The sequence below is a fragment of the Penicillium paradoxum genome, assembly GCF_028828445.1.
Source record: "Penicillium paradoxum strain IBT 22861 chromosome Unknown utg000007l_segment0_segment0, whole genome shotgun sequence".
Taxonomy (NCBI): domain Eukaryota; kingdom Fungi; phylum Ascomycota; class Eurotiomycetes; order Eurotiales; family Aspergillaceae; genus Penicillium; species Penicillium paradoxum.
This window is the reverse complement of record NW_026643185.1, coordinates 1,276,010-1,290,410: the sequence shown is the minus strand read 5'-3', so window position 1 is coordinate 1,290,410 and position 14,401 is coordinate 1,276,010. Positions and strand designations below refer to the sequence as shown.

The 14,401-nt window shown below is 49.3% G+C and overlaps 4 protein-coding genes across 4 annotated transcripts; 3 read left to right on the top strand and 1 right to left on the bottom strand.

Annotated features, from left to right (window-relative positions):
• Positions 1 to 350: 350 nt before the first annotated feature.
• Positions 351 to 875, top strand: N7457_008065 (uncharacterized protein; the record flags this gene model as incomplete). The annotated part of the gene is made up of 3 exons (XM_057179108.1): positions 351 to 428; positions 484 to 569; positions 626 to 875. 3 exons carry the CDS (start codon positions 351 to 353, stop codon positions 873 to 875), a joined length of 414 nt encoding a protein of 137 aa, XP_057027494.1.
• Positions 876 to 1,194: 319 nt separating this feature from the next.
• N7457_008064 (uncharacterized protein) lies at positions 1,195 to 2,175 on the top strand (the record flags this gene model as incomplete). Its single annotated transcript, XM_057179107.1, has 1 exon — positions 1,195 to 2,175. The coding sequence occupies one exon, from the start codon at positions 1,195 to 1,197 to the stop codon at positions 2,173 to 2,175; it is 981 nt and encodes a 326-aa protein (XP_057027493.1).
• Positions 2,176 to 2,591: 416 nt separating this feature from the next.
• Positions 2,592 to 3,595, bottom strand: N7457_008063 (chromo domain-containing protein; the record flags this gene model as incomplete). Its single annotated transcript, XM_057179106.1, has 5 exons — positions 2,592 to 2,621; positions 2,680 to 3,225; positions 3,280 to 3,322; positions 3,376 to 3,514; positions 3,589 to 3,595. 5 exons carry the CDS (start codon positions 3,593 to 3,595, stop codon positions 2,592 to 2,594), a joined length of 765 nt encoding a protein of 254 aa, XP_057027492.1.
• A 357-nt stretch (positions 3,596 to 3,952) lies between these two features.
• On the top strand, positions 3,953 to 6,187 carry N7457_008062 (chaperonin-containing T-complex subunit CCT5; the record flags this gene model as incomplete). Its single annotated transcript, XM_057179105.1, has 9 exons — positions 3,953 to 3,998; positions 4,109 to 4,163; positions 4,260 to 4,353; positions 4,407 to 4,490; positions 4,567 to 4,856; positions 4,911 to 5,559; positions 5,621 to 5,939; positions 6,002 to 6,090; positions 6,143 to 6,187. 9 exons carry the CDS (start codon positions 3,953 to 3,955, stop codon positions 6,185 to 6,187), a joined length of 1,671 nt encoding a protein of 556 aa, XP_057027491.1.
• Between the last annotated feature and the right edge of the window lie 8,214 nt (positions 6,188 to 14,401).

The following is a 14,401-nucleotide window of genomic DNA, read 5'->3' as shown; positions in this document are numbered from 1 at the left end:
GTTTTCATTGCAAGTCATCGGTTTCGTCGATGCACGTGACTACGTGTTTATCCTCCGCGTAGATCAACCACCTCATCTAGTGCTTTGTTTATCGGGGCTGCCGGTGTCTCGTATTATCGAATTCAGGGACTGACACAAGAGTGAGTCAGACCTTATTTGATCTGCAATACAATTCGCTATTGAATGCCCAAAAAGCCCCTTGCAACACGTTCACACGTGCTTGCGTGTCCCAAACAAAGCTGGCTTCCCTTTGAGTGTGAAAGCTCAAATATAATCTTTGGACCTGAGTTCATGATGAAAAGAATTGTCATCTTTAAAAAAATCATCCATTTCAGACAGGGCAAGCGAGAATGAATTTGTTTCGAGGCGCTCGATTCTGGGTGTCTATGACCGTCCCGCAAAGGGTGAGGTTTAAAGAACTGATCAAGGTGAGCTGTGCATGGTGTATTCTGCTTCTATATTCAGAGTCTAACGGCCGTGTAGGAATATGGCGGTACTGTCGTCCTGATGGAGAAGGATGCTGATGTGAAGCTGGTGGATCACACCAGAAGAGACCTTCCCGATGACACGTACGGGACCTCTTTGTTAGGTCATATCAGTGTATTGAGTACTGATTCATCAATAGCTTCTCCTATCAATATGTGGAGCGTTCCATCAAGAATGGACAGCTTGAAGATCTAGAAGCCCACCGAGTCGGACCATCTGCACCACGTCCAATGGGTGCATCAAACATTCCCACCAAAAGCACAAGATCTTTTTTTACCTTGCAAGAAGATCAGCTCGTGTTTGACTGGATTGAACACTTTGGAAGAGAGCCAGGGGCGCCTGTTCAAGGCAATAGGTTTTACCAAGATTTAAGTGAACTGGTACTATGACCTCTCCTGTTTTCCAAAAGACAACATGACCTCGATGCTGACTAGGAAAACGCAGTTTCCCTGCCATCCATGGCAATCATGGCGTAGTAGATACGTAAAGCACCTCCGTGGAAAGGCCCGTCCAGGGGGTGGCACCCCATCATCATATGCTGAGATTTTACGACGTGCACCACGTCAAGGAGAACGCCCAAAGACTTTGCCTTCCCGAAATTCTCCCAAAGGTTCCGCAGCAATATCCAAATCTAAAGTTCCTCAAACAGGACGATCTGCCCCGGTACAAACTACTACATCAAATAACCCAAAACGAAAACGAGATTCAATGCCTGAAGCGCCGAGTCGACCCCGAGTTGGCGTTTCGCCAACAAAAAGAAGAGCAATTGAGGTCTCTATACCTACAGGCCCTTCCTCACGCCGTCCCCGTCCTGAAAATCCGAGGCCCGAACCATCATCATCACATGTGGCAGCGGCACGACCCTCAGTTTCACGTCCAGAACACAGCTCTTCTCATGTGTCGTTCTCAATTACAAAACCACTTGCTGGTCTTGGGATTCCGGATCTGCTTCCTGTCTCAGATACTCCAACACAAACCCTTCGCAGTATCACTCGTGAGACTTTGATACACCCATCAGATGTGACGAGGGAACCAGCACCATCAGCACCATCAGCACCATCAGCACCATCAGCACCATCAGCGCCATCAGCACCATCATCAGCACCACCAGCACCACCAGCACCACCAGCACCACCAGCACCACCAGCACCATCAGCACCACCAGCACCATCAGCACCACCAGCACAATCAGCCCTACCGCGTCAAGCCCGACCATTGGGAGACAATGCTTTCGCACAGTCTGGTCGGTTCAATAAGCAACAACCGAAGCCCAGACCACCAGTTCGAGATGTCTTTGAAGACCCAGTGGATCCCATTTTCCTAGAGCTTCCATTCTTACCATCCAGTCCAACATCTGAGGTGATTGACGATGATGCTCCAGAGACACCCGATATTGACACTTGGATTGATCAACGAGTCGCCCTAGGCGCCAAAGAATCCGACGTGCTCCAAGCTCTGCGATGTACAAGCATGATCCCAGAGATGGCTGACAAAGTCCTGGAATATCTCAGTGCTGGAAAGGGCATTCCAGATAACATGTCCGGTGTCTGGACAGCTGAGGACGACAGCTCTCTGCAAGCAAGTGAACATTCACAAGTGCAGCGAGCGTTGACAAAGCATGGAGAAGAAGCGTATATGGATAGGTGGGAGTATCTCAGCATGGCTCGACAGACAGGGCTCATTGATTAATACCCACGGGAGCCACAATATTAGGAATTGCACGAAGAATTGTTACAATGGAAGAATTCGATTGTGAAGTACATGGATATTAGCGTGCTGCCTGAAATGAAATACTCTCCGAAGACACCGGTATTGACCTTCCCTGAACGCAAAGAAGAAATTGAAACTCGAAATGAGGCAAGAGGGTAATGGACTCAAGATGCGTTAATAGAAGTAGCCCGCGAGTATTCTAGCAGTGCCCACTTGCTATTCCACAACTGAGGTTGAAGAGATGAGCTAGAGATATCACATTCATGTACTGTTTTCGACATGGTGATATATGTGTCATTGCGAAAGTCGTATGGGATATCTTAGAGTTGCGTGTCCTTAAAAACTCTGAGAAAGATATTAGCATCGTATATCTATACCCTGTTGGGAAGCTTGGCTTACAGGTGTTGTTCGTAGAAAGCAAGCATCTGGACAGACAACGGTTAGTTCCTTTTTTCGTTTCCCGGCTCTGGACGATTCACATACTTTCATAGGACATTTCTCGTAGCAGGCGTGAAGAGGCAGTTTTGCTGTGTGTCCGTTGTTAAACTCGAGGCAGGCCATAAGAACATCATCGTCCTCCTTGACAATTGTATCCACCCGATGCACGTCCTTATCCCAGTTCTTCCCTTTTGGGAGCCATCCGATGCCGTTTTCTTCCAATGGAGTGGGTTCCTGCTTTTTCTCCGTCTCCTTGGTGGCGGCGCTAACTCGGCGCTGTCTCTTTGCCCCAGTTGCTGCGGATTCTGATTTGGGCGTGTTTGTCTTCGCAGTGCCCATAGATTTGCGCTTACGACCAGGTTTTGCTGGTGTAGCTTTCTCGGCGGGCTTCTCTGGCTTCCCGCCAATTTTCTTGTAGTATGCTGTGACAATCGCACCGGCTCCGTCCCTATGTTGTTTATTAATAAATGCGCCTGGCAGCAGTTGGAGCTCGACGAGTCCAAAGACGTACATGAGACCTTCCTCCTCCTCCCATGTCCGATCTTTCTCACTTTCATAGCCTTTCCACTTGACGAGGAGCTTAAGAGTTCCCTACACCTTAATTAGCTTCTAGAGGTACAATGTGGCTGGTTCTGTTCGACATACGTCATCAAGCCATGCATGGTCAACGATGCTTTCGACGACATAGCTGCATTCAGTCAGAATGATATATCCGTAAGCTGGCGAGGATCCGCAACTCACACTCCCTCCTCTTGGCTGTCATCTTCCTCGTCGTCATCCTCCTCCTGGGCGTCCTGATCATCTGTGCCGTTAGTTTCCGGCGCATCTCTGAATGGGATATCGCCGGACTCCTCATCGGACACCTCCTCGATAAACGCGGCTAGTAGAATCACGGTCAGCCGAGATACTAAACATTGCGCGCGCGACAAATCAACATTGGGAATGACCACTCACGAGGCATGTTGCGGTTGAGGGGGGAGATGAGCTGCGATAGCTTGGAAAACAGATTGGCGATTAGAGGACAGTACCCTCAATTGCAGTAGTAAATTCAGACCAGACTCTGTCGCATTTAGATCAATTGGCAGAGGAGTCGGGGAGCAGAAACGCGTTGAAGGCGGACAAGAGACGCTAGACCGCTTTGGGCAGTCAGAATTTCATTTGTCAAAAGTGCATTTCGGGAAGCTCCCCCTCAAGGCTCAACTTGCAAGTTCTCTGTGTGCTTTGTCTTGTTGCTCACTCTTGATTGACTTTTGGTCTCCTTGTCGGCGCTTTCTTTCTAAAATCACTATATTCTGCCAGGTGGCAGTCCGCCGTCAACATGGCAATGCGTAAGGCCGCACCCCCATACCCCTCATTCTTGAAATGTGCTGTTGCTAACGATGTGAATTTGGACCTTCAACAGAGCTTGATATGTCTCAAGGTGATTAGACCTTGACTATTCTGGCACAACTCGAATCCGGTCGCTAATACTCAGGGGTAGCTTCGGTCCTGAAGGACGAACAGGGACGGCCGTTTATTGTCGTTCGGGAGTACGTTCACCGCTATGCTTTACTCTCCGGTTTCAAATACCATTGTGAATTGGAGATCTGATGTTTGGGACTGACGGTTATTTTTTCATAAAACAGTCAGGGAAAGAAGAAGAGACAACATGGCACCGAGGCCGTTAAGTCACACATTGTTGCCGCTAAGACGGTGGCTAGCATTGTTAAATCTTCTTTGGTATGGCACACCGACAAGCGATGAATGGAACAATATCTGACTCCCATTTCTAGGGTCCTCGTGGTCTCGATAAGATTTTGATCTCCGCCGACGGCGATATCACCGTTACCAATGATGGCGCTACCATCCTCGGACAGGTCCGTCCCCGAACTCCCCCTTTCCTTCGAGATACCCAATTGCCACGCAAGAAACTGATACAGTGGACAATAACAGATGGATATTACAAACAATGTTGCGAAGCTGTTGGTCGAACTTTCGAAGTCTCAGGATGAGGAAATCGGTGATGGCACAACTGGTGTTGTCGTGCTGGCAGCGGCCATGTTGGAACAAGCCTCGGATCTCATTGACAAGGGTATCCACCCCATTCGTATAGCCGACGGATACGACCAGGCCTGCGAGATCGCCGTTGCGGAGCTCGATAAGATCAGTGACGAAATTAACTTCAGCCGTGATGATACCACCAACCTCCTTAAAGTGGCCAAGACCAGTCTGGGCAGCAAGATGTATGGATAATTGGCTGTTTATTGGTATGTGCTAGGTGCTAACAGGTTCCGCAGTGTCTCCAAGTCTCACGACCAGTTCGCCAAGATCGCTGTGGATGCTGTGCTCTCGGTTGCCGATTTCGAGCGCAAAGATGTCGACTTCGAGTTGATCAAGATGGATGGCAAGGTTGGCGGATCACTCGAGGATTCCCTGCTTGTCCAGGGTGTTATTGTGGACAAGGACTTCTCTCACCCCCAGATGCCTGATGAGGTTCGAGATGCCAAGTTGGCTATCTTGACCTGTCCCTTCGAGCCCCCTAAGCCCAAGACCAAGCACAAGCTTGACATCACATCCGTTGAGGAATTCAAGAAGTTGCAAGACTACGAGAAGGAGAAGTTCACAGAAATGATTCAACAATTGAAGGATTCTGGCGCCAACCTGGTTATCTGCCAGTGGGGCTTCGACGACGAGGCCAACCACCTTCTGCTCCAGAACGACTTGCCCGCCGTCCGATGGGTTGGTGGACCTGAGATCGAGCTGATCGCCATTGCCACAAACGGCCGTATCGTGCCCCGCTTTGAGGATCTCTCTTCCGATAAGCTTGGCACAGCTGGCAGAGTCCGTGAGATGAGCTTCGGAACCACGAGAGAGAAGATGCTGGTGATTGAGGAGTGCGCCAATACTCGGGCAGTCACAATTTTCGTTCGTGGAAGTAACAAGATGGTGGGTCAATCTCCATATGATTAATCTGGGATTCTGTGGATTGCTAACGCCGTATTTCCAGATCATTGATGAGGCCAAGCGGTCACTACACGATGCTTTGTGTGTCGTCCGCAACTTGGTCCGTGACAACCGTGTGGTCTACGGTGGTGGTGCTGCTGAGATTGCTTGCTCCCTCGCCGTTGAGGATGCCGCTGTCAAGAGCCCCGGCATTGAACAATATGCCATGCGCGCCTTCGCCGACGCTCTGGATGCTATCCCCTTGGCCCTTGCCGAGAACTCTGGCTTGAGCCCTATCGAGGCTCTTGCTTCTATCAAGTCCCGCCAGGTCAAGGAGAAGAACACCCGCCTTGGTGTTGACTGCATGATGACCGGCACCAATGGTAAGCACCCAAGCTCATCCCATGCTCAGAGTTCTGTTCCCCGGCTAACTTTTGTTCTGTAGACATGCGTGAGCACTTCGCCATTGACCCCTTGATCGGCAAGCGCCAGCAACTTCTGCTTGCTACTCAGCTGTGCCGTATGGTTCTTAAGGTACTACTCCCATTCTCGAGTTTTGTTGCACCCCATGCTAATCCTGTTTCAGATCAACAACGTCATTATCTCCGGTGATGATGAGTCTGAGTTCTAGATCAGACTCTAATCCTATTCCACGATGGTAAAAGAAAAAAACTGATGATTCTGGTTTGCTTGCTATGTAAAAACATGGTCCCTTACATAGAACCCTTTTAGTTTCAATGAAAACGAAAGGATTGATAATATCTCTATCTCGCTACTGCTTTTGGTCTCTTGCCCTGACACCTTAGATTTGGAACTCCCTAAGTTGTAAAGATCTAGATACTTAAGCGATCTAATAGCCGCGATTTGCATCTGATTCTCAATCGTATGTGTACTTCCTCCACACAGCATATTTATATACAAGCCCATCCCAACCTCCATGGGCGTGGCATATCCTCGTCTCACCCACCAATCCCCCATACCGAATACCTCCTTTCAGTCTCACAACTCCTACCTCGGAACCACAAGATGATAGCGTGTAATTCCAGGCCAAAAGCAGCACCGAGCACGCGAGAAATACAAATACACGATGAAACCCCCAAGCCTCCAAACCCCCGAAGCATGCTCACACCACCAGGCGCGTTTTCGTGGGAGATCCGTGCCTCCATTCGGGATTGTGTGGGATCGTCTGTGTTCACAAGGGTCACCCGATATGCCGAGGAACAGCGCAGCGAACACACTCCCACCACATCAACTGCCAAACCTGAGTTTTCGGAACCCATTCTCCGTTCAACCTCGGTGCGTCTCTGTGGGGGGGGGATGCATGCTTTTCTCCCTGTTCATTATCTTCCCCAATAGGGTCGTCTACTCAGGATGAACGGAAGCTGGTAGCCGGTGACCTGGTCCATCATGGGCATCTACATTGCCATGTTACCCGGATACGAGAATGAGTTCGTTGAGAAATGTGCTTAGGCCTATGGTATACTATTTGGGCGGCACCTGAAGCCTTGCATAGGGATGGTCATGATGGTGTATCAACTGGGCGATGCGTTGGCAGGATTTCTGGTCATTCTGCATTTTGATGCTCAGTTCTAGGTAACCATGTTACTTCGCTGTACTCCGTATAGGTGTATGGAATAAGATCGCGAAGTCGTTACGGCAGATCAGATCGTCGGTGCATGTTGGACCCCCACTCTATGAAGTAATTCGTACGACAGGCGAAGTAACTTCTTGGCGAAGAGTGTGCTATGCATCCCCCGGTAGTGACGTTTTGATACAGGTTATACAAAAGCAGAGGGATTTGCAAGGCTTAGAACCACCGGTTCAGAACAAGCTCATTGTCCCGAATGTGTCGCCTTCTGTTGTATCATCGTGCACCACCAACCTATTGGCCTATGGGACGGACTGGAATTATGAACATAAAGTAGATGATATTCATAGCTTAGCTGTCTTCGGCAAGACGTCCGAATCGGAATCCCACGGTGATGGCCGCGTACTCAGTCTCAGTTGTGTGTATACTCATAGCTCGATATAGAGATGTACGCCCATCACAGTAAAGACGTCATGATCTGCATGTTTTCTCGGCAATTTAGGTAGGAAATCCTTTGTTTGTTTTCTTCCTGTCGCCTTGAACACACATCATAGAGCTTTCAGCTTCTTGCAGGGATTCTGGGTTTGTTTCCAGGGTTTCACGATGCATGGAAGTGCAGCCCCAGTTCCCCGCGACTCGTGGATCACTAGATTCAAAATCCAGCTGTTTACTGCGGCTCGACTGAGACCGAGACAGGTCTAGACTTGCTCTATCCTTTTTTTGTCGACTTTATCTCCTAGATGCGAACGGTGTACGGAGTAAGGAGAGTAGTAAGATTCCAGGCTAGCTCGGAGTTATCACTGAACCCGACTTGAATATGTGAGATATCTCCCGTCACAATAGCAGGTCACATTAGTCCCTTTAGCCTCGACAAGAAAAAAAGCGAAGTCATTGAAATCCCGCTCACCCAAACCCCAACCATATCCCCAGACACAATAACACCAACATCTATCCATCGTATCTTGAAACACCAACCGCACAAGGAACCCATCGAACTTGAGATCCTGCATAGCGCATTCCAAACCAACCGAAGCAGCAACTGCCGTACCAGGAATAAAGGCCTTATATCGCAAACATATCATGCATCACACATGCCTATACATAGCAACTCACTCCAAGAGACGCACTGCATCCCAGATCGATTTAAAGATCCCCATGACCTGCAGCGGGTCGAGTAACAGCGCAATTCCATTGGCATATTGGCAACCGGACGGACAGCCGCCACAGACGGACGTCAGCTTCAGACCCGTGTGGGTGATTCCCCCGGCCACAAACGTACCCTGCGTGGACGGACTAGGTACTTGTGTACATGGATTGGTTCGACCTCGGGCCGAATGCGAATCGCTGCGGTGTGACTCCGCTGACAGGTACGAGTGCAAGTCTCGATCTGGCCCCATTCTCGTGGCGGCGAGATTGGAATTCTGTGAGACTGGTGGCTTTAGATTGGTTGTTGGGTTCTTCTTCTTTTTTTCTTCCTCTTGTCCCCATTTAGTAGGACGTGGGCGGGGAGGAGGTTCCGGGTATGTTCGTGGTCAGCCATGTTCTGCGTTCTCAATGGGACTGGGCTACATTGCAGATCCGGTGCGGAGTCCGGAGTAGCAGAATAGGGCGATAGTCCTTTTGTTGTTTTTTATGTTTTCGTCAGTAATCAGCATAGCCGCGTTATGCTTAAGGAGACTTTCTGTGTATTCTTTCCGTTCAGATGACCTGCTGGGCTCCATGTGGGACGGACAGGATGCGAGAAGGAGCATGGTCCGGCCAGAATCGATATCTCGGTCAGTACTGGTGTTCGCTGGTAGCTGTTCTAGTGGATGAGTTGTGTCAGCCTCATTCCCTAGGTGCTAGAATCTGAATCATCCGGGTCATTTACACATGGTGAATTGACGTGGCTTCGTTCTGTTAGTAGACGAGTCTTAAGCTCTCGCTTTCCTGCTCGTGACCGTGGTTTTATGTAAATTGGGCCCCCTTTTGCAAGCGATGAACTGTCACTTTTGGGCGATATGGGTCATTTAGTTTCCTACCGCCTCTTCGGGGAATTGTTGATCTTGTCACACGACGGCGCACCTGTCAACGACACATCACAAACCCGGAGATCGCTAAATCGGGGGGTTCATCGTCGCCTGGAGACTGTGTTGGGCATCTTTGGTCTCATCTGTAGATGGTTCCGGGTATTGCCCGGGTGAACTATGGGCATTTGGTATGAGGCACGTATGAGAGAAGCGATAATACTGCCTCAAACTTTACTTGGTATATTCTGGTACCTCGATGATTTCAAAATTTCTGTCTTTTTCTCCCTTCTGCTTATTGCCTTCTGCTGCGATGTATTCTATTTGCGTCCGAAAATGGGCCAAGCGTTGACCGGAAGCGGCCGCCCTGACTCCGGGGTGTCCCCTCAATGTTGCTTCCCCGGATTTCGATCCCCACAGAGCTCGTTTGTGTTTATTTCTTTGGACGATTCTGATACTACCGTCGGAGTTGGATACACGGAGTCGTCATACGAGAAATACTAGTTCGTCCCAAAACCAATCCGGTGAGATGTGGACAGCCTGTACGAGGTATATATCACGACATCTTCATCCCGCGACTCATTCAAAAGTACAATCTGAGAAATGCATGTTTGATTGTATGTACGTAACAGGCTTTGTTTCTCCGTCGACATCGAAATATTATGGGACCAGCTACAGCCACGGCTGACGGGGAAGCAGGTGACAGACCCGGGTCAATTAGCCTGATTGTGGGGAGGCTCCATTCAGCCTGGCGACAGAACACCCTCAAAGGGGTTCTATGGCTCTGAAGTAAATACCCGTAAGGCAACAGTGAGTTGCCAACACCCACACCCAAGGCGTATCACGACACCATCGTGTGGCGCGCCGTGAAAGGAGCCCAAGTGACAGTGGCAGAGAAGAGGCTTGATTCACCGCCAGGGATTCGATTCCTGACAGTCTAGACCGGGCACCGATGGAACCCTCCTTTACAGCGCAGAGAAGCAATCAACGACAGCCATCTCAGCCCATCGACCGCCACAATCACACGCCCAGCGAGAATGTGCGATTATGAGAAAGGCCCTTTTATTCACAGCCGCCACAGCCGTTTGGGACAAAAGATCCAATGTAAAGAGAACTGTCAGAAGATAGCCGCCTTTTAGAGGCACCGGATGCACATGGCCCGATGCAGTCAGCTTGAGGGGTCAGAGGGGTCATTGGTTGAATCTCCCAGGATCAGCACGTTTATAATCCAGTGGTTTGCGCGATGGCAGACTAGAAAAAGAAGATAAAGCTTCTAGCTCCTTTCATAGGTAGATCGGTCTAAGCATTTAGTCAGGTGGTTTGGTCAATCGGGCGGTTTCTAGACTCCTCTCTGTCTTTGATTCCTTCGTATCTCCAAACCATCGCGACAAGTAAAAAGCAATGACAACTCAACTCGTCCAGCGGAGATGGCTGACGGGGGCTTCGTATTTGTCCTTGAACTCAGTTGAGATCTTGAATCAGGGGGAGACCGTGATATTGAAATCCCCTGGTCATTACTCCGTACAGGGGCTGTTTTTCACACTTACGCAAATACCAGAACAGCCCGAACAAGCAAAGAAAGAAAACCGAGACCGTCGTACCCCAACATTCAATATCCTTTTCGGGACTCTTCCCTCGCAGCGTGCTTCCCCAGAAACCATGCGGAGTACACAATGACAAGGTGGCGGATCAAGCATAAAGCCAGAATACTTCGTGCTGTACGGACTGAAGCAGAGTATAGAAGCCCTTGCACAAGACCTGAAAAACCACGAAAGTGGGTCTCCAACGTTGGAAAATGAGAGCAGACATTCCAGGGCTACCAAAAACCTGGAAATAGATCTGCAAAAAGTACAAGGAGGATATAGACTATTGGACCAAAAGTTCCAATCAAGGGACCTGTCGACGATCCGGGCCCAAGGGCCGCACAACAGAAGACTGACGGGCTAGACCTTTCGACGGTATGCGTATGCTCCATGCTTTTGACTTCAATATTGAGACGGTTGAACGAGCAACCGAAAATTGCACACATGACCATCTGACTTTGAGCTATTGCAATGGGCTCGGATGAGACTGCGATCAGGAGCGAGGGATACCATATTTAGTGTTAAAAAAAGAAAAACAAAGAGACAGAACACCCAAGTCCAGAACGATGTTCGCCTAGGATAGGGATTTATTGGATGTCACCTGTTTCACTGGAATCGTTCGATGTTTGAAAGCCGACTATTCGCCGTCGAGAGGTATGTATCAGAGCAAAGGAAATAAAAAACACAGTACGGAGTACATTCGGACAATGATCGTCGCGGATATGCAGGTGTTGCTTCCGGCATTGCTGGATCCAGGAACCCACATCTCCCCTCATCTGCGTCTCAGTCAGTTTTGCGGGTCCTCTACCAGCCTCGCGGATATCGCTCTTCGATCTGGAAGATTCCCCGGAGAGATATCCCTTGTTGAAGGTCACCTGCATTGCTCTAGAAAGACGATCGAATATGGAATAGGGAAGGTGTGACTCCACATTTGCGTGCGCTTGATACTCTCGAAAGGATATAATGCATTTTGTTCCTTTGGCATGAATGCTCTCAGATTGAGTTCATCTGGATACCTGATTTGGTGTCTCGAGACAAAACCATGTCCGGCTTTGACTCCCGCAGCGAATGTATCCCTTGCTCATACAAGTCAATTCTCAAATCTCAAACTCGAACCGCAAACTTACTGTGGGCATGGATGCTGAGCATGAGATGATCCCTGATACGGAGTACTTGATCCCCCTTTCAAGATCGCTTATGCAGGAGCCCATAGACCCCAACACTTGATCTGAGCACAGACATTCATTCCGGGGAAGGCGGGCCACAAATAAAGTGGGAAGATGGAGGAATGTGATTTACCGCCTTGTTGATGTGATACAAAGAGAATTTCTGACAGCGCCTAGACGTCTCTATCTATCATCACTCAATTTTGCGATCTAGAACAACATCCTGAACAAAGGGAAGCTCTAAACGGAAAATGGTAGCTCTGCGCTCAGACCCTAGTATGTCATAGGGATCAACGGTTGATTATACTAATCACACTTGTACTCTATACATCGGTATAATGCCACATGTTTGGCCATCTGAGGTAGTAGCCATCACCGGCATACGCAGCCCCATCACACCGGAAGAGTGACGGTTCTGGCCGATGGTTTGCTGACGCGAAGCGCGTTGATCCAGGAACGGTGACACATTTAAGCTTAGTCCGTCGATTCCAAATGACAGGGTTTCCATCTCGTTATGGATTCAGTTGCTGCCAAATCCCTGATTGAGCCCTTTGTTCCAAGGTTACGTCCAGCCACATTACATACGTGCATCCTGAACAGGACAGAAGCATTGGTTATTTTGTGGATCATCATGGCATATGGTGTTGCATCCCCATGCACGAATCGTAGTATCTTACACGAGGAGGAATGATACAATAGGAGACGAAAACGAACATGTTGTATGACGCTGGGTCTTGGCCAAGTGGGAATCTGGATACCCCTGAGGCTTGGAGATCCGAATAGACTAGGAAAAAAGCCGCTATCTATCATTCTGCTAGTAGGCCTCATTATTGGGTTGGACGAGTCGCTGGCATTTTCAAGGCGTTGCGCGCACCACGGCCAAGATCGCCATGGCGGGTTCAATGGACAACACTAGCATGAAGAGATAAGCGAGAAAACGAGGCGACCCTCTTCCCGTGTCACATGGACTCAGGTGATTGGCGCGAATACATACATCGCCCAGATCCTGGGGATTTACGGAGTACTCCGTACGGAGAGTAGAGAAGATCGCAAGAGACGTCAGCTTGGGAAAAGTCACAAGCCCCTGAGGTGGCGCGCGTTCCTGGAAGACCCCCACATCATGTGACATGCGTGCGCGTGACCTCGCCACTTTATGAGCTGTTCGGTTCAATTGCTCATCATTATTCATTATGACCTTTCTGAAGTCACTTCGATATACCGGGGTTGCTGCCATACTACCCCAACCTGGTACTGCCGTTTCCCCATTGGGAAGAGGAGCTCCATACTACTGTGGGTACTTGTTACCCCAGCTCCGATCGGCGCTATGGAGCCCGGGGAGCCCACACAGTCTGAAGCGCGCTTTCGATGAACTGCGGCTACTTCAGCTGTCATCTGCTCGGCCGTCTCCTTCCTCTTTGGCGCCCGGTCTACCCGTGATCATTTCGTGGCAATGGTACCTCGTATGGAGTACAACACATAAGAGTAAATCTGTCTAGTAAGTCTGACTGGTCTACGTCGCCTGGCGGGTATCATTATTTCCGCCCAGTCCGACCTTGGTACTCCATACCTCCGGGGCTTTTTTAAGAACCTCATACCCATGGCTTAAGGAGACGTGACTCTCCATTTCCCCAGTCCCGAAAGCGATTGGTAGCCGCATCCGCAATTCGCTGTCTATGCAGTATGCCTGCTTTAATTGTGTGCAGTTTCATATTGCCACCTGGTACCACCCGAATTGTAGACAGTGAGACAGGAGCTGGATGAGTAGATGAGTAGATGAGTCAAGAGAAATGATATGTTCTTCGGGTGTATTTTTGGCTTTCTCATCTCGCTGTTGGAATTGCTTATCGAGATGACTTCTCTAAGCTACGTTGTTGTGCAAGCCTCGGCGGTAGGGGGGTCAGCAGCAGTGAAAATGCTAGGCTGCACAAAGTAGCCATAGAATGCTTCGCGACCTGTAGATGATTACATGGTGTCATACATCCGCAGGGATAGGTCTGTTACCAACGAACATTTTCGAACGAATCAGACGACTGGGCTATTTTTTTGCGGTCAAGTACGGAGTAGACATATACCGTGGGTAATTAGATCTTTGCGGAGACGGTTCATTTGGGCTGAAACCTAGGGAAATAAAATATCAAACCACATCTCAACACTCTGTTTCGATGATTTGTAGACTTGATTTGCCTCTCCGGATGCAAACCCCTATTTACACTTTGATAAATTCCGAAAGGATTACAGCTGTCACAGTTCCACACCATGGACAGGGCACAATAGACGATATACATCGGGTCAGATCCCAGTTACTTATTACTTACCCGGGTAGTATCTTATTCCTCTTATATCGAGGGATCTGGTGGAAAATCACATGATAGTCGCAACGTGCACCTTGTGCGACTTGGGCCCGCTAGGGGTCGTGTAGAGGATCGGCCACCCAGGCCCCCGGGTAGAGCATTGGAATGCTCGGGTAGGAAGAGGGACACTTCCTTTCGGCCAGGGCTGGAT